General features: G+C 41.5%; 2 protein-coding genes across 8 annotated transcripts in view; one reads left to right on the top strand and one right to left on the bottom strand.

The window, feature by feature from the left end:
* MARCHF5 (membrane associated ring-CH-type finger 5) overlaps positions 1 to 4,707 on the bottom strand; it is a 76,361-nt gene extending 71,654 nt beyond the window's left edge. Inside the window, exon 1 of the mRNA XM_074959095.1 lies at positions 4,389 to 4,707. Within this exon, the coding sequence (XP_074815196.1) occupies positions 4,389 to 4,432 (44 nt within the window). The 5' untranslated portion in view covers positions 4,433 to 4,707. The remainder of the gene's footprint in view (positions 1 to 4,388) is intronic.
* Positions 4,708 to 4,713: 6 nt separating this feature from the next.
* CPEB3 (cytoplasmic polyadenylation element binding protein 3) overlaps positions 4,714 to 20,153 on the top strand; it is a 184,413-nt gene continuing 168,973 nt past the window's right edge. For 4 of the 7 annotated variants that reach the window (XM_074959088.1, XM_074959092.1, XM_074959093.1 and 1 more), the window contains exons 1-2: positions 17,106 to 17,251; positions 17,477 to 18,375. In XM_074959088.1, the coding sequence (XP_074815189.1) occupies positions 17,488 to 18,375 (888 nt within the window). In that variant the 5' untranslated portion in view covers positions 17,106 to 17,251; positions 17,477 to 17,487. Of the gene's footprint in view, positions 4,909 to 14,853; positions 15,161 to 17,105; positions 17,252 to 17,476; positions 18,376 to 20,153 lie in introns of those variants that run through there. The other 3 variants (XM_074959091.1, XM_074959090.1, XM_074959089.1) reach the window with 3 other exon arrangements.

Genomic DNA, 20,153 nt, shown 5'->3' on the forward strand with positions numbered 1-20,153 from the left:
CCTCTTCTGCAGGTACAGAGAGAATATTTTCTTCATTTCAGATTATTCAGCTAATGCAATGTAATGACTAGTTCATCCAAAATTGAAAAACTGACTGGGAGCTGAAAAAGCAGAAAAGCTTGTTTTTCTCTACCAATATATGAATAAAAATGAGGTGTGACAGGATGAGATCTATTATTCTAAAATTCTGAAGGAGATGGTGATCAGAAATAATCAGTTCAATTCATTAACCACAGATACTACTTTGTCTAAATCAGTTTTAAATGTAAAACATGTTTTTATAACTTTTCTTTATTTAATATTTAAAAAATAAAATAAAATGCTATTTTTGTGCATTTAATTGAATTCCAATTTCCACCCCCAAAGCGACTTAACATAAATAGCAAAAAAAAAAAAAAAAATCCTAGTAAATAAGAAAAGCATCATTCTCCATTTTCTATCATAATAATCCAAATAAATGTTTGTTGAGCTACATAATTGCTTAAATAAATGTGGATTGGTATCGTATCTCCTCCTGATCAGCAAAAAGTAAAGTCTATATTTAGTTACAAATCAAAGAGCATCAACCTTTCTTTAGGAAAATAACTAAGAAATACAAAGGCAAAACAAGATTAAAATGATTTCTTTATATCAAGATTTCCTGCTTGCTAATTTAAATCATGATTAAAAACGGATTAAATCCAGCCACCCTGATATGGTGTTAATTATAACGTAGTCATTCAGGTGATGTTATCCCTTTTTCCAACTACAGTAGAACCTCACGCACCCCTTTTTCCAACTACAGTAGAACCTCAGAGTTACGAACTGACCAGTCAACCACACACCTCATTTGGAATGTAAGTACGCAATCAGGCAGCAACAGAGAGGAGGAAAAAAAACAAAAACACAAATACAGTACAATACTGTGTTAAATGTAAACTGCTAAAGAAATAAAAGGAAAGTTTAGAAAAAGATCTGAAAGGTAAGGAAACTGTTTCTGTGCTGGTTTCATTTAAATTCAGAGGGTTTAAAAGCAGCATTTATCTTCTGCATAGTAAAGTTTCAAAGCTATATTAAGGCCACGTTCAGTTGTAAACTTTTGAAAGAATAACCATAGCGTTTTGTTCCGAAGTTACGAACATTTCAGAACTACTAACAATCTCCATTCCCAAGGTGTTTGTAACTCTGAGGTTCTACTGTAGCTGGGTATCTACCCAAGAACCCCCTCTCATTTATCAACAGGACAAAGTAGAAAGAAAGGGTGGCTGTAACTCCCTTGACATTTGTTCATAACCCAATGTTGAAAACCCATGCACTCATCATATTTTTTGGAGCCAAATATTAAGGTTTCTCTTGTTGAGTGTTATGCTTACTGACTGATGTTATATACATGTCAGTACCTCTAAATTCCAATTTTGGGCACCCTGCTGCATTCTCAATTAAATTCAAACTCTTCCAGGCTTACTCCTCCTTACCACTGTCATTTCCTCACACTTGCCTCTCTACCATCTTTCATGCTTCCTGTATACTTAGAGCCCCTTCTCCCATCCTGGTTGCAAAAAAAGGTGACTTTCTGCTTGCTTTTTACCTTAGAAATATCTGGAGCATCAAGTCTAGTGTTCCCTAGTTTTGCTGGAGGACTTCTTTGGGAAGGATATTGTCAGTGATATGTATGGTGAGTTCACACACCTTGAGTCAACAGGTTGCATGTAAAATCTATAACAAACACATCCTCTTTCACCAAAGTGTTCATAAGGCACAGGAACTAATCAATATCATGTCAGATTAAAAATCTCTTCCCCTTCAACTGTTCATCTTTAAGTCTCTTGTGATCTTTAACTTTCATTATTTTTTCATCTGCAAAAGCCTGGTCTACTCTAGAAAAATTACCTCTTGCTGACAATGGATGCAGTTGAACTGGTGCTGAGCACAGTTTAACTTCAAATACAGACCTGGGTTCTGAAACACTGCTGAACATGTTTTGTTACTGACACTTGCCAATGGGTAATTTTTCTAGTGTAGGCAATGCCCTAAAGAGTCTTCCATGACACACAAAACCTGAAAAAAAACCAAGCCAAAAACAGTTTTTACTTAGAAAAAACATTTGTGCCTTCCAAATTCATAAAGTAGCAAAATACACCACAACCCCAGTGCTTGTTTGGTCCGCCGCCCCCCGGCCTTTAAAGGTCACTGTACCCATTTACCAGTCTAAGACCTCAGCTGTACCAACTACCACCCATTACCTCTCATTAACACACTAACCCACAACGGAAATAATGAGGCTGAGTGTAAAGCAACTCAGGTTGTTATCACCTTAGAAGATTTATTCACTGGAACAAGCTACACAGTTGTGATGTGATATTATATCTGTATGTGGGGCTGCAACGAGCCTCCAAAATGTGTTTCAGGACTTGTGTACGACACTAAAGCACCAATTTTATCAGAAGCAAGAAAAGAAATACTAGCATTACAAAGAGGGGAATTTAGAAGATACTGAAGTACAAGTGGACACATTCCACTGTTTGAAAACCTTTTCTGTTTTGGATTTGCAATGTTCCCCCAGATCTTTTTTTCAGAATGTTCTTCCTTTCTCAGTCACAGTAATTCCACCATCTTCTTCCCACCTTTGTTTTCTTCCTTGTCTCCTCTCTTCTTTACTTCTCATATCTATGCTGTTGTTCAGTTTGACACTGGTCCCTCTCAGTAGCTCCAAAATCCAACTCTTTCTTTCCATTCCTGCTTCCAAAACCCTTGGTAATCTCTTGCCTACATTACAGCAACCTCCTTGATAATCCCCTGCCTAGATTATAACCTCTTTCTCTCTGGCTGGCCTGACTTTAACTTTGCACTCTTCCATCCTATCCAAAATGCAGACACCAAATTTATCTGCTTCTCTCTTTCCCACCATATCACCCTCATCCTCCTCCTAGATCAAACTCCTCATTCTCACCATAAACGCTGCACACAGCTCTTCCTCGCATAATTTAGTGTCCATCACTCTTCTGATGGCAGCCTACATTTCACTAATTCCACTTTCCTTAAAGGTGACCTGTAAAGGAGAAACACATTGGGTTTGTACCCTGTTTGCTTCCTTATGATGAAGACTGACAAGTTCTCCACATCATAAATGGTGTATAGAAAATAATTAAGGAAGTGTTATTTACCCCTTCACATAACATAAGAACTAGGGTCACCAATGAAATTAATAGGCAGTAGGTTTAAAACAAACATAAGGAAATACTTCTTCACACAATTTATAGTAAACCTGTGGATTATTGCCAGGGGATGTTGTGAAGGCCAAAAGTACAACTGGGTTAAAAAAAATTAGATATTGATGGACTTATCCTCCATGAACTTAGCTGTTAGCCAGGATGGTTAGACACACAGCACCATGCTCTCAGTGTCCCTAAACCTCTGACTGCCAGGATTGGATAACAGGGGGAGGATCACTCAAAAAAGTGCCCTGTTCTGTTCCGCCATCTGAAGCATCTGGCACCACCACTGTCAGAAGACAGGATACTGGACTAGATGGACCATTGATCTGACCCAGCGTTGCCATTCTTATGTATCAGCTAACATCATAAAGCAACAACAAATGCACAAACCCATTTGTTTTTCTTTTGCAGGTCATATACTTCTCTTCTTCAGCCTTCTCCTACCTGCATCTCCAAACTTTCTTCCATGAGACCTCCTATGCTTACAGTGTCCTTTATAACCCTCACAAATAATACTCTTTTGCTTTTACATCCCTTCCCAAGTCTTTCTAGACACACATGTCCCTTAGTACCTAAGCAACTCGCAGGCACTGATTAATTTATCCTTACACCATCCCTATAAGATAGGAAAGTGCTATCACCACTATTTTATAGACAAGGTACATAGCCGCTAAGTGAGTTATTCAAGGTGAGATAGGAAGTCTGTGGCAGAGCCAGGAAGTATCTTGAACCCCAATACAGTGCCTTAACCAAAGGCAAACGTTCCTCCACTTCTTTCCATAGTCTGTCCCACAGTTTTCTCATGCCACCCTCATGAAATTAGACTAAACACTGTACAAAAACAAGTAATCCCAGAACTTTACTCTCCTGGTGCCTTATCTGAGATCATCTCTCTGAGACTCATACTTCACCGAGATGTAGTCTCCCTGAAGCGCCTGGTACACACACAGGTGAAACAATCAAACACCCAAGTTCATGGAGAACAAACATACAAGAGCTCCCCCACCACACACGTTCCCCTAGATCTGTGTGGTTACCCCCACCGCACGCACACTCCCCCTCTCCCTCTATGTCTCCCCACCACCCCAGGCCTGGACGCACCCGCTCACACACACCCGCTCCCCTCTCCCCCGGTATCCATGGTGGTATCGATCTCACCCCCACTACCACACACGCACCCTCTCTCCCCCGTACCTGTCCATGGTCTGCTGCAGCGCCGAGCCCGCCTGGTCCGACATATTCTCCGGGTGCGGGGACCCCGGAGGCCCCGCTGCAGCAGCGGTATCAGGAGGAGTCGGCCTAATACCGGGCCCGAAGCCTGACACGAGCGCAGGGGATACGGGGGCCTCCTCCCGCCGCAGGCAGGGCGCAGGACAGGCCGCTAAGGCACAGGACAGGCCCTGGGTGACTCCTATCGGGTGCGGGCCGCAGGCTCCATACGCTGCGCGGACTGAGTAAGCGGAAAGGGGGGCGGTACCTCTGTGAGGTAAGAGCCAGGCCGCCCTCTCCCCCGCGCGTCAGAGCGCTGGGAAGGAGGGCGACCGGCGCACCATGGGAGATGTAGTCCCCGCGCCTGCCGCTACTGAGGGGATTTAAAGGCCCCCAGGGCGCGCGCTGGGGCTGCTGCTACCGTTCCCCGGTGTCGAGTGCGGGGCAGGTGGGTGCTGCCTTCGGAGGGGGACGCGGCGGGATGGCCGCCCTTGCTGCTGGAAAGGTCAGCACCCTGTCCCCTCTCCTTTCCCGTGGGGCCGCTCGCTTGCTAGCGCCTCCCTTCCCTGAGGCCCTGTAAGCGGGGAGGGGGAGAAGAGTCTTTCACACTCCCCCCTCCTAGTCAAGTGGCTGCTCTGTCCCAGTCCCCTCGTGGGGCCTGTGTATCACGCTCCAGGGCAGCGTGGGGCCACTGTGGGGAGTAGATTATACCCTCCCCCAAGTACTTTATTGTAAACCTGCAGCCCCGCCCTGTCTCCCCTTCCCCAGGACACTGGGAATACAGGAGCGTCCTCTCCGTCCCCAGTGTGACATAAACAGGGGCTGCTATTTAGTGTCTTGACCTCCAAAGCGGCTTTTGGCCCCCCATGAGATCCCCTTTCCTCTGAAAGGGGTCTCTGGTAAATCATGAGTAAGCGAGAAAGGGATTCGTGCTGAGTACCTGACTTTTAGCTTAACAATCTGTTGAGGCGGGTGATAATTGACATGATTCAAGTGAAATTACTAAATACTTGTTTCCTTATGGGGGGTTATTGCCAAAAACAAATAAACACATGCACCCTTTGTTACTGTCCCCTCATACTTCAGTAAAGCCTTGCACTTAAAAGTCCTCATTAAGGATATCCCTAAGTAAATAAGTGAAGTGGAGCTTTTGCAGCAAAACTCACCTCCCCTAGCTGTACTATGAGGCACAAGGGAGATGCCCAAAAGGAAAATGGGAATAGTGTGAATTTTCTTGTTTTAGCTTGTAGGTACACTTTCTCATGGAGAAAAAATAACTCCTTTCTAAAAAGTCATCCTCGCGTAATGTAATGTACATATTTCTCTAGATGAAGCTGTGATGCCATCTCTACATCTACCAAATCTCTCCATTCTTCCTTCCTTACTGTCCTTCACTCTCAACTCTCACTTCTGTACTGATGTACGAAGATCCTACATTGTGTCACTTTGGCTTAGGGTGACCACACATCCTGATATTAACGGTTTTGTCTTATATAAGCAACCTATTGCCCTACCCACTGAAAAAGAAAGTGTCATGATTTTTCACACTTGCTATCTGATCACCCTACTTTGGCCAGGGAAGGGTTGATGTCATACTTTCCATGATGTTTGTCAGAGGTGGTTAATAAAGAGCAGTTTGAGGTGTTCTCACCCTTAGAATACTTAGAGAGAGTATCCCTCCAACCTAGTCTTATTAGACAAGGAATGACCAACAGTGATTGGTACCTGGTCCACATGATTGTCTTGTTGTTTTGTGGCTATAATATACAGTAATAGGGTGTAGCATAGGCACCGACTCCTTGGGTGCTCTGGGGCTGGATCCACCCATGGGGAAAAATTAGTGGGTGGTCTGCACCCACTGGCAGCCAAGCTCCCCCGTGCCTCACCTCCTCCCCTGGGCGCACCGTGTCCCTGCTCCTCCACCTACCTCCCAGCACTTCCCACCTTGCTGCTGCCAATTGGCGGGAGGGGGAGAAGCGAGAATGTGATGCGCTCAGGGGAAGAGGTGGGGCCGGGGCGGGGATTTGGGGAAGGAATCGGAATAGGGGCAGAGTTGGGGCAGCAACTTTGGGGAAGGGAGTGGAGTCGGGGCAGGGCTGAAGGCAGGGGGGGTCAAGCACCCACGAGCGGGAGCAGAAGTCGGCACCTCTGGGTTGTAGTGTCTTAATATTTTAGCAAAGCACTTCTAAAACTGTAAATGTACAACTACACCACAGTGCCCGCACTTCTGGGAGATTGAGGCAAAATGGCAAGTTCTTGGTAGGAATTGGACACTGCACGGCTGGGGGGAGGAGGGACTGTGAATTTTATTTAATCTTTTATTATGCTTATCACAAACTCTAAGAACATAACAGTTTTAGTAAGCCTAAAGTTTAACTAATACATAAATTGGAGATAAAGATAAAAGCTCCTGAGCAGCATCCCAGCCATATCATAAATTCTTTCATATTGTGGGCTTCTTTATATAATATATTTACATAGCTCTGTCTCCTACAAATTTAGCTAAGGATGCTAGGGTGCAGGTCAAAGGCCAACACACTATCAGTTGTATTATCTCATTAATTTTAGGAAGTGTTATTACCACAGAACTAGAAGTTAAAATAAATAATTAATATTAATTTAAATTAATTTTAAAATATTAAAGTGCTAGCTGTAGTACATATAGATATTGTTTAAGGCTATGATCCTGCAAACATTTAAAGTACTTGCATAACTTTACTCATGTCACTTGTCTTTTTAACTTCAGTGGACATGTTTCACTAATAAAGTTACACATGTATTTAAATGTTTACAGGCTCAGGGGCCAAGGTTTCCCGCACGGCTCTGTTAATGTCAATAAAATATTACTGAAATGACATACATGAAAAGTGTTTCCACATCAGTCCTATCAGCCACTGCCTTGTTAATCTAGTCCATAAAGCTAGCCTAGTAGGGTAAGTCTGAAAACAATTTTGCAAGGCCCACACATTAATGTAACTAGCTTCTGTCCGCATTGATCACTTCACAGTGCACAGAACAGGCCTTTTTGAGAAGGGTCTATAAGCTGATTCTTTGGTGTCTCCCAAACTAAACACATTTATTTTATGTAAAAAGGAGATCTTTGGGTTACCACCAACTGCCTGTACTATGGTCCGTTTATATTTGTCAGCAAACACCTTAAATAAGTTTCTCTAAGCCTGAGGCCCCCTTTTATCTGAAGGTTTTGTATGAACCCTACTGAATCTTAGGTTACATCTTTTCTTCCAGTAAATTCACTATGGAATCTAAAGTAGCTATCAATATTTATAGAAGAGTTCAGAACAGTTGTCTTATCGCTTTCTCCCAAGCTTACACATATTAGATATCTGTTACAGAAGTATGATCAAACAAGAGGATAAATAAACAAAATTTCACTTACCAAAAAGTTCTCTGTTATGATTTTGTACTAGCATCTATCACTCTAGAGATTGAATGGCATAGCAAAGGTCCTAGTGGACTTTGTGGAGTCTTTGACTCTTTTCCCTTCCTGGATATAGGAAATTCTGATGGGGGTAATGATGTGGGTTTTGTTTGTTTGTTTTTTGTCTGGTGGTAATCGTTGTAAATGTCATTCTGGCTACGAAAAGCTTTATCAAAGAGCAAGGTATGAATAGATTATAAAGCCTGTGAAGGAACAATTGTTTTAGGAATGTGATTTTTTTTTTTAAATGGTACAAGCCCTAATGCGTATGTAGTTACACTGGCGTAAAGGTACCTTGTACTGATATAGCTTATTCAACTTCCTGTATGGGAATAGCTATAATGGTATAAAGCACTTTTATACCAATATAACTTCATCCACACTTGGGGGATTATATGATGTGAAGTTAATTTATAGCTATATATTATAGTTAAGGCAATACAACTTTCTAGTGTTATAGTTTTCCCTCTTTCCTTTTTTACCTCTTTGAAAAATAGCAACACCTTCCTCACGAGCTCTCTATGTTATATGCCATTCAATATACATACCACCTCTCTCTCTTTTTCTCTCTCTGTATATATATTTGAATATATAAAATTTTATAAATTTGTGATGTATATATTGAAAGTCTGCAAGCATATTTTGTGTGTCAGATTTAAGGTTGTTGGAAGGAACTTGCACACGTCAGTATTTCAGTGAATGATATGCGTGAACAGTAAGAACAGAATATTTATATAAATTGTCTTTACTAATCTCTTTAAATACTTATTTATTTAATGGTAACGTTGTAGTTGTGTTTTTCATAAGAGTTTTATATTATGTCAGTTGTCTGAACTTAAAGTTAACACATTTTAATGGGAGAATATCCTTGCGTTTTTTGTTTTTTTTTTTAAAGAAGAAAACATTAGCAGTCTTGAAAGTTCTTTAATTATTTGGCATAGGAAATTACTTGAGTGCATAGTTTTCTGCAATGCCAGGCTCCTAGGGGTTCATGTAAAAAAAACTCTGCACCAGATTAATATATTTCTCTACAGCTCTTTCCAAGCATCTGACATGAATTTTTACTATCTTCTGCTTCAATAAATGGGCAGAGGATAGGTAAACTGTCTTATATCTCAGCCAAGTTTGGGAGGACATACAAGGAAAACTGCTCATAGTATAGCCCCTGATCTTGCAAATGTATCTATGTGTTTGGACTTCTGCACTTGCACGGAGGTCATTGACTTCAGTGGATCTCTGAATGGGAACAAGTGTCTGCCTTGGCGGATGCATTTGCAGAATTGGAGTCTAAATTCGTGGAGCATTTTATGTGTTTAAAATGTTACACTTCATTGACTCAGTTCAGAGCAGGTTTCCTTGCATATATTCAACATGTCAAGGAGCTGAATAGGGTAAAGATTACTTCATACTCTTCAGAGCTTTCCAGAGTTGAGGGTCTATATGGGCTGCCTCCCAATTGTTTTCATAAATATTTTCTCTGTTGCCTTTTCTAACATTAATAAAAGCTGTTTCGAAAAATAATTATCATAACTTTTTATTGGAAAAAAATTATCTATGCTTGAAATTTTGTTTAACTCTGTTTACCTACAGATTTAAATGTAAAAGCAAAGCCATGAAGAAGGAGTGCAAAAATTAAGATTTTTTTACATTTCAGAAAGGAGTAATTTTTAACTCCTAAAATACTAAACACATTTACTTGTCATTATACCTAATACAATAATTAAAACTCCACTTGAAAAAGCTCAGTATAACCTTAATGATGGCTCTGTTAACAACACATCCATAATGAAGTCAGTATAATATCTGAGAATGGTATAATATTATAGAGACAAAACATGATGACATAGCAGAACTTCAATAGGGGTAAATCATGCCATGTAAACACCTTAAGTTTTATTTGAAAGAGGAACAATGGAAGGAGCAATGACGACTCAAATTTGGTCCAAAATTCAGATTGACTGAAAACAAGCTTTTAGCAAAAAAAAAAAAAAAAAAAATTAGTTACATGGGAACAACTTTTAACAGGGAGCAGAGCAGAGCTAAATTAAAAATGGTGACCTACAGGTAAGACCATAGTTCCGTAGCAATATCCTTAGATAGCATTCAGTACCCTAGTAATTCAAATGTTACACCTTCAAGAATGAAGCTTGCTGTCAATTAGTTTAACAAATATTTGTGAGACTGTAGAAGAATGCTGGGTATTAGAATTCCTGGGTTCGCATCATGATCTGGGAGCCGTATGTGGTCTAGTGGTTAGAGCAATGGTTACAGACCAGTTAGTCAAGCACATAGATTTGATTCATTCCTTCAGAAAGGCAGCAGAACAAGACCTGAGACCTGGGTTCGCAACTCAGTCTTGATGTGATTTGTGCAACTTCTCAATTACCTTATTTGAAAAATTAGGGAACTATTAGTTGCCTACCTTTTAGGGTAGAGATATGAGGTGGTCATAGTAGTAAGGCTTGTGAACAGCACTCAGAAGAAAAGGTGAAACCAGAATCCATGGTTCCCAGTCTCGGCTGAAGTCTTTGAGGAAGGGTTCTACCTTGTTCTGTCACTTGAGATGTGGGCAGATGTGACAAGGCTGCCTAAAGCCTGCATTCTGAGATGCACAACACTTGGCAGTGTGTATATCACTGCATTGCAAAACCCAAGTATTCGAAAATCAAGAGGCAGAACCCAAAATATAATATTTAAAAATTGTGGGTTTTGTCTGTTGTCTAATTTCACCACCACCACCACGTCTTTTATGAGGAAGCTCCCATCCCCAATTTGTGTGTTATCAACCTGGGTCCAACTTCAATCTCAAATACATACAAAAATGCAGTTTCCGTGTTCACTGCAAAGTAAGAACTTGCCTTCTCCTTTCCCTGACAGAGGAGGTTACAATAACAGCTTCCCATATCTCCCTCCCTAACAAGACAGGATAGGCAGCTACCCACACTCATGTTTCCTCCATACTCCTCTGCCCAGTACCAGGTTTATAGTGGTGCCATGGAGCTGGGCCCATGCTCAGAAGGAGTCCCGGCCTGCTCGGCTTGCATTGTGCCCTGAGACACCGCTGGCTCACTCCCCTCCACCCACCGCTGGCTCCTCTCAGCCTGCCCACCGGCCAGCCAGGGGCTCCTCTCCCCCTGGCCCCACTCACCAGCTTCTCTGCCCCCTGACTGGACCCCAATGCATCTCCGGCTCTGGGCAGTCTCTGCTTCCCGTCACCTGTGGGGCCCCACCTGTCTCCCTGGAGCTGAGCCGCCTGGGACTGGTGCAGAAACCTGGCCAGTTTCAGCCAGTTGCGGGGAAGGGTGGGACAGTGGAGCAGGGGCTTGGCTGGGCCCCTCCAGGCAAGTGGGTCCTGAGGGAGCCCAGCAGGGGCAGGTTCTGGCCTGGCTGATTGCATCACTTCCGAGGGGCCAGAGCGATTTTCCACCCCTGGACCAGCCCTGGCTGCACTGCCGGCTCAGCCCAGCAGACAGTCGCCTCCCAGCAGAGCTGGTGAATGTGGCCAGGAAGCAGGGCATGGGGGAGTGGGTCTCTTGGGAGTCTGGGGAGGGGTGCTCGGGTTTGAGGGGGTAGGGAAGATCTGTGTGTTGGGGCACTAGGGAGTGGGGGTTCTGTGTGGGGTGCTGGGCACCTGTGGTGGGGCTGTGGGCAGAGGGTCCTGGGCCAGGGTGATGGTGTGCAGGGAGCTGTGCATTTGTGGCAAGTTTGGGGGGGGGGGCGCACTGGGCATAGCAGGTCCGGGAGTGCTTTGGCCATAGGGAATCGGATGGGAAGGTGTTCTGGTGTTGAGTGAGGGGACTGTAGTAGAAAATTAAATCACTTGGTAACAAACTTATTTTGACTTGAAAAAGACATTTTGATAAAGTACTTCTGTTAGATAATAAGGGAATATCTAGGGATCAGTAATGAATAGTGACCAGTATAACTTCTAATAAGGACCCAGAAGAGGGGCTGAATAGCTAAGTGACCATTTTCTAGTGGAATCATTTTGTTTAGTCAAAAGTGGGAAGAATCAAGAAATTTGAGAGATCTAACACAGGTAAGTAACTGGGAAATAAGAAAGCAGTTACACTTTAAGATTGACAAAGGGGAGATAATTCAGCATAAGTAATATTTAAAATAACACCTGACAGAGGAGGTCATTCAGTCATTCATACATACTTTGTCCCATAATTAAGACATATGGTACCAGATTAATTTTAAATTTATTTTTAATTTAGATTTTTCTATTCAATGAAACTCAGTGCCCCATAATATAATATTAAATTTCTACTAGCTTTAGTAAGCTAAAAATGCCTTTGTATGTAAATAAGAACAGTATCTGTAGTTACATAGCTAGGATCAAATTACAAATGTGGGAATAAACTGCATGAAGTACAAGGTATAAACTGACTGAGATCAAGAAGGCACTTTTCTCATAATAAAATATTGCAAAATTATGTCCAGTTGTTGGGGTTACACCTTTCTTTGAATCATTTGACATTGATTAATTGAACCGCTGATGGTTTCGATAGGGCAGTTCTAAACTGACCTCCCTATTCCCAATTGCCAAAGAGTACTAGTAGGAGAAAGCTTTATTTTTTCGCCCTAATGATCCTTTTATTAGGAGAAGGACCTTCGGCACCCAGATTCTGTCTTCTTATTATGGTGCGCTTTCCCCACTTTTCCTGATTACTGTATTTGGAAGGGGACATAGATAATATTCAGGTTGCCTGGACCCTCCTCCTCCATCTTCTTGGCTGACCTGCAGAGTGAAGCTGTCATCAAGGATACCTGAATGGGTTTAGGCTGCTGCCTCTTCAAAATGGAACAGCAATTCAGCCACTGATCAATAGACCAGAATAGAACTCTCCCGTATTAGGCAGTCAGTGACGCACTTGCTGTCACTTTCAGGTCATACGTATGTTGACTGGGCTGCCTGACATCAGACTTTGAATGAGAATCCTTACAAAATATCTAATACAGCATTCCATGGCTACTGGAGAAGATTACATCAGTTATTTCAATTTAGGAACATTTCCATGAGCTAGAAGCTGCAGTGATGGCTTTCACGTGAAGAGTTCAAAATGTAGTGAACTTCACACTTCTGAACTTTTATTGTCATGGGGATTTGGTGGGATGCAGGCAGTGGATGGGATGACAGTAAGGGGCTGATGGGGCCATCAGAGGATACGAGAGGACTGGAGTGCAGCTCTCCAGGAATCTGATGGAGAAGAAAGTGTATTGGTAGATAATGTATTGCAGTTGTTGCTGATATTCAGGGAGCTACAAAGGATAATACAGATAAATCCTGATTGCTATCTGTGGGAATAGCAGCAGTGTATAAAATTATTTTAAAAGCTTGGAAATTGAGACAAAAAAAGTTTTGGCCTAGTCAGGTGGCTCAGGGCTCTGCTCCCTCAGTCCTCAAGGTTGCAGGGAGCCATTTTAGCTCCCTGTGCAAGTTCAACCACCCTCGAGTTTGCTCTTGCTTGAGTTGTCTTGGAACAGCCCCCTTAGAGGCAGTAACACTGGTCCAGCCGTACCCTTTTCTGCCCTGGCACCCTGTCCATTTGATGGTAGGGTGGCATAAGGGAGTGGCATAGAGTCAGTATAACCAGTTCTATGCTAGTCAGATTCCCTGTTCAAGAGAATCCTCAGATGCCCTATTAAAGCAGCTTCCTGGCCCATTTGTGCAATCAGAGTGGCAGCAAAGAGTCTAGGAAAGGATGCTGAGAATCTGGTCATTACAGCTTTGACTTAGTTCTTAGACTGCATAGCCCACCAATTCAAACTGTAAAAAGCAAAGAAATAAGCAGTTAAGTCACTTGACAATTCAGCTACAATTCCACTCATTTCTCCTTCTTAGCTTCAACTGTCTCTCTTCCAACTATTGCTCATATATCTCCAGCCTCTGTTGAACAACCAGTGTGCAGCCTCACGCACTAATGTTCACACAATCCAGATTTAAATTTTGTAATGAAAACTAATTATTAACATTGATCACATGTTAATATAACTTTTCCTGACACTGTAGGAAAATATATTGTGGCCAACATTTCCAATCTGACACATCTCAATTATACATGAATACAACATACAGAACTACACAGAATGTAATTTATGAAAGTCTCAACAGCGTTCTATTAATAATCCAAACACCGGAACATATAACCAATTAATTTGGTTTGAGGATGCATATTGATCTCTGAAGAGGAGCTGGAGAGATGTGGGTGGTAGAAGGGAGGTCTTGGAGAAGGAACTGCTGACTGATGTGCAGATGGATTGTTAAATTACTTAATTGCTTGTTTAAACTGCCCCCCCCCTTTTTTTTGTAGTTTGCATTGATAGGATATGCTGTCTAGTAACATAAACTCAGTGTTGACTTTCTCATGTGGCAATCTACCTTGGGCATTTATATAGCACAAGTAACCATAATATGTAGATGTTGATCTTAATTGACTTTTAAAATCTCACCTAAAACCTGTTACGTTATACCCAGATGTAAGACTATATTTTAACAAGAATATTGTGACTGCGATATAAAACATTTACTTCAGCTAAGAAATATTGTAACTAATATTAAAAAGTAGTGTCTTACCTCTTCATAGTGGAAGTCAGGTTGTGATTTTGCACGAGAAGTTTAATTAACTAGCTAGTGACTAGCATTTAATTTATTATTTTGGGTAGCTATATTTGGTCGGTTTTACCTTGATGTATACATCTGTCAGACTGCTGGAGGCTTTTATTGTAATCTCGATTTCCAGATCAATGTATCCCACCAGTTTTTCTTCTGAAAGCTAATGATTTCGGGCTGCATTAATATTAAATGTAATCCGGGTTGCAACCACTTCCCCCTGGGGAATGGATGTATTTGATCTCGCCTCCTTTCAGTACTGTAGTTCTCCCAACATGCAGAAGTCAATAGCCGTATGTGGAAAAGACTTCAATCCCCATAGTTCCGTGGGTGAGCATGCGCCATAAGCTTGCAGTTGTCAAAGTGCTCTTGCCAGAGCGGTCGCCTATTTGTTATATAGCAAACCCGAAAGAAGAAAATAAATACTGTCATTGTATTGATATTTAAATACAGAACACTCAAAGCTAACTGTTCCTAAGAATTTCTGCGTTGACTGCTTGGGTTACTGCATACGAACGGAGCTGGTATTGTTATGGGGATATAGATTTCCTGTACTGGACTGTAAATTTGCACAAATACTTATACCAGCATATAATCAAGAGGCACCGCATATTAGCCCAACATTAGACATTGGTTGGCCCGTCTTTCAAAGTCATTTATTATCCAGTGTTTCTCCATTCAGACTGGCTTCATTCATTAAAGGTAGGTCTTGACCTTGACAAGAGGGTTGAATTTGTGCTGAAATTTTAACCTTTAAGGAGTAATGGAAAACGGATGTGGATTACTATCCTCAGGATAAAGTTAATATACAAATAACTAAGTCAAGATATGTATCTGAAACAACTGGTGGGGTGGCCACTGTACGATTACTTGGTGAGTTAGTGAATCAAGTACACTTTATTGAAGGCAGGATTTTAACCTTTCAATTGTTTTTTGTAAAACATAACTTTCTAAATGGGTGCATCAAAAAGCAAGGAAGGATTATAGATGTTATCTGTTTTCCCTTTCTCCTATGGAATCCCCAGCAATTTTATGCAGTTCTAACAGTAATGATGATTTTGATAGAAATTCAGCTAATGGAAAGCTACACGAAGCCTGGAATATTGTGGCTTGCTGCAGTACGGCTTTAAATTGCCTCGAAAGGTTTCCTGCACCCCCACCAGCAGCGGCAGAGCTGCGTGATACAGATGCAATAGTTTACTCCTTTCTTCCTAGGAACTTGGCTTAATGCTGTCTCACTATATGGACTGTTTAAAGTCATAATTGTCGGATTTACTTATTTGAATAGAGAATAAAATAAAGAGAAAGCGTAAGGGAATGGGTAGCAGAACCTGTCCTGTCATTATCTCTAAAGCAAAAGTGTGTGTACGTATATATTGTGTGAATAAAATATAGAGTTTGAACCAGATGGAAAGTGCAATCTTAAACGAAAGACATGGATCATGTAAAAACGGCTGATATAAGAAATTAAACTTTGTCTTCACGCTCTTGGACACCCTTCCTAACCAGCTGTTTAATTTGGCATCACATTATTTTGCGGCAGTTAAATAGCAATCTAAAAGTCAAGTGATTTTTAGAAATACAAACGCCATATGGTTAGAACAATTAAAAAAATGTGCGTAGGTGTTCAGAGATGCCTACTTTTATTGACATGGCTACTTGATTAAAATTAGTCCTAAATTAATAGGCGTATTTAAAATATCGTCACGAACTTTTTGTGTGTGTGGCCTCTTTAATTGTATATACATCTGCGAAATTTGGGGGTGGTTGCTCTGATCGTTTCTTGCAGAGGTTGAGGAGTAGCGAATGCATATACCTTACTCTGGTACTGAGTTTTAAAATAAGGTTAACATTTATATTGCTTGGCCTGATGTATTTTATAAGTGCCACCTTTCTAATAGGTATAGGACTTGCTCCCACTACATAAATGTAATTTCATAACGTTTGAACTTGATTATATTTAGTGATTGACTTGTAAATTGCATCTTTAATCATTCAGTCCCTTTCAGATGGAAGAAAGGTGGTTTTTAAAATGTGTGCGTGTATAAATTAAATGTTTTGATTCGCCCCACTTTTTTAATTTTGTTTTGAAAGTAACAGAGATTTTAGTATTTAAAATACTATCTCCAAGATCTGCTTATAATTTTGGCCTGAGATCTGAAAAGTATTCTATTCTGTAGATTTCACATATATAGTCCTGTCTGTAGTGAGTATATCAGATATACACAAGGAAGGGACTGTCCTAGGATGCAAAAACCCTGTTTTATGGAGAATAACCCTGAAGTGAAAAATCTTAAGGTCGTCGGAGGCAAATATAACCTTGTTTTGTTTCTCAATCAGAGTTGATGCTTATGTATCGGACCAAACAGTAAACTGTCAAGAAAGAAAAGGCCAGTAAATGATTGTGTAGCTAAGAACCTCTTCCATTATCAGCTCAAGTTCTGAGCATGTTCTGTCCTGTTAAATGGAATAATTGAAAACCTGTTTGTTAATTAAGGGAAATGGGCAGCCTGCTCCTTTAAAGGTCTCCTCGTATGGAAGGGGGTGGAGGAGAGTAAAGGCTGGTGTCTTTTTAACCTTGCTGAAGGACGCAGCAGTATTTATTGACGTATGCAAATAACTGGGGAGGAGGAGGGTGCTTGGAAAAACAGGAACCAGAATCAGTTTCTCATTGCAGGGTGAGAGCTCTGAGTTCCGGTGTAAGAGAAAAGAGACGTGGCGAAATTGCTGTATATCTCTGCCCTATAAGCACATCTCTCATTTAGATTGAAAGGAATCAAGGCATCAGAAAGGGTGAAGCCTCTTAAAATATATTTGAAGGCAATCTAGTACGATCACACTGATTAAACATTGCATACTGCTAAATGGGGGAGGAGGGGGAATTACGAATTTGCCTTGCAACTAGCAATGGCACGGGATTTTAGCAAGCGAAATACCAAAGCAGTGCGGCGAGTGGTATGAATGAGAATAATAACCTGTCTTTGTGTTTTCCCCCCTACCCCCCCACCACTGTTTCAGCTGCACAAACCATGCAGGATGATTTACTGATGGACAAAAGCAAAGCGCAGCCCCAGCAGCAGCAGCGGCAGCAGCAGCAAGATCCAAACGCAGCAGAAACCCCTTCTACACCCATCTCTTCAGAGACGTCTAAACCGGAGGACAGCAGCCCAGTGACTAGTATCGGCACAGCAACTTCTGCCCAAAATAGCAAGGAGAAGATGCAGATGGAGTCCCCCATCTTGCCTGGCTTGAGTTTTCACCAGCCTCAGCAGGAACCTACACCCGGCACCTCCTTGTCTCCGTCCTTCGGCAGCACCTGGTCTACAGGGACCACAAACGCAGTGGATGATAGCTTTTTCCAAGGGATTACCCCAGTCAATGGCACAATGCTTTTCCAGAATTTCCCTCACCATGTCAACCCTGTGTTTGGTGGCACTTTCTCTCCCCAGATCGGCCTAGCTCAGACTCAGCACCATCACCATCAGCAGCAGCAAGCCCAACAGCAGCAGCAAAGAAGGTCACCTGTGAGTCCCAATCAGGCACCTTTTGCTCAGAGAAATGCTGCTTACAGCCATCAGCCCATTATGACCAGCAAACCGTCTTCCTCCTCTGCCTCTTCCTCTTCCTCCTCCAGCTGGAATAACCACCAAAACGCAGCCTGGAGTACACCTTCCAACCCCTGGGGTGGGTTGCAAGCTGGCAGGGACCCTCGAAGGGCAGTAGGAGTGGGGGTTGGGGTAGGAGTGGGGGTTGGGGTGCCCTCCCCCCTCAATCCTATTTCACCCCTCAAAAAACCTTTCTCCAGCAATGTCATTGCCCCTCCGAAGTTCCCACGGGCTCCACCCTTAACCCCCAAATCCTGGATGGAGGACAATGCTTTCAGGACCGACAATGGCAACAGTCTGTTGCCTTTTCAGGTAATGTCTTAATGCACCTTTTGCACTGGTGACAGATCTCAATGTTTTGTTTTAAGGTGCACTCTGCACCAATAGATCATCTAGAAGGCAACATGTCATTTTCACCTTCCTCATAGCTTATGAGTATTTACCTCTTCTGAAATCACACTGACTGCTCTCAGAAATTGCACACCCAGATACAAAATCTTGAGTATGGACAATAGCCCTATTTTTCTTCTAATTTAACTTTTTTAAATTAATGCAAAGGGTTTTAACATTAGAAAGCTGGTTGCTTTCAGGGAACATAGTTTCTGTAGACTTTATATTCCATTCCTGTGTATGATCAATGTGTGTATTTAATTTGTATAGTATTTGCAAAAATCCTATATGATGTTAAATGGTGAGGAATATGGGGCTAATAATGTGTATAATAGCAGGCTTCAGATTTCTAACTAGAAGGCTAATTTTAAACAAAGATGCTTCTGAACCTGATATGCAGCTCATTACTTTTCACCATTAAAGAGGTTAATACTTATTGTTGAGATGTGGTTTAAGAAGGACTATATTTACATAATGTATACAATCAAATGTTGAAACTTATTAAATGTGTAATCCAGTGTTGCATCCAGGGTGTAGGTTTTTGATGCATCTAGAGGCAGCATAGGTGTGTACAGAAGGAGTGCTGTATCTGTTTTTTTTCTAATAAGGAGCTCTCTGATCAAATTGACATGATTTAGAAATGGTAGGGCAGTATTTATTCTTTTGTAAAATAAACCATGTTATGCAGTTCAGTATATTTGCAGAGAAAAAGAGACAATAGGACACGACCTTCAGAGCCATATTGCAATGGAGTCTATTTACTAGCTACATAGCTCTGAAATATTTAAAGCTGCAGTGTCCTTCACCAGTTTGGTAAGATGACAAGGCGGATAAATTACAATAGAAACTGAGGGAAATAGAAGCTTTGCAATTTTAAAGAGTGAGGCTTGTCTAGGTGCTAAATACCTTTTTTAAAGTGGAATAAATTAGGGTAGAGACACTCACGTGCATCTGTATGAGACTAAAAGAATCCCCCTTTGTGCCAGTTATCATTTCCAGTCTCAGGTCAACTGGAATGCTTCTGTTTAGCAATATTAAGTGATATGTATGCTTTTGCTTTAGAGAGGCTTTCTCAGAAGTTACAAAGTGTTAAGTCTTTTAACATATTACTCAAAAAGAAAAGGAGTACTTGTGGCACCTTAGAGACTAACCAATTTGTTTGAGCATAAGCTTTCGTGAGCTACAGTCACTGAATGCATCCGATGAAGTGAGCTGTAGCTCACGAAAGCTTATGCTCAAATAAATTGGTTAGTCTCTAAGGTGCCACAAGTACTCCTTTTCTGTTTGCGAATACAGACTAACACGGCTGCTACTCTGAAACCTAATATATTACTGATAATAGGAATGATGTTTAGATTGATATTTTGTGTTAGAAATGTAGGAAATAAGTAAAAAAGCTGATCAGCTTTAACAGCCATTACTAGTCTAAGAAATATGCATTCCTTTGCACTTTCTGCCATTCAACTAGGGATGTTAAAGTGAGCCTTGAGACTTCATTTTGCTGCTTCATTCTGTTTACAGGGAGACTTGCTAATTTCTTATTGGCTACCCTCAGTGGAGGAGGAACAGGTTTTATTGAGCTGCTGTCACTCTCTCTGTAGCATCAAAGAATAAGCAACTCTTGAGACATTCTTTTCCCTGCTGAAGCTGTTACATCGCCATGTTCTGAACAACTTAAAAGGTTAATTGACATTAGCGAG

This window comes from Natator depressus, chromosome 7 (genome assembly GCF_965152275.1).
Source record: "Natator depressus isolate rNatDep1 chromosome 7, rNatDep2.hap1, whole genome shotgun sequence".
Lineage (NCBI taxonomy): Eukaryota > Metazoa > Chordata > Testudines > Cheloniidae > Natator > Natator depressus.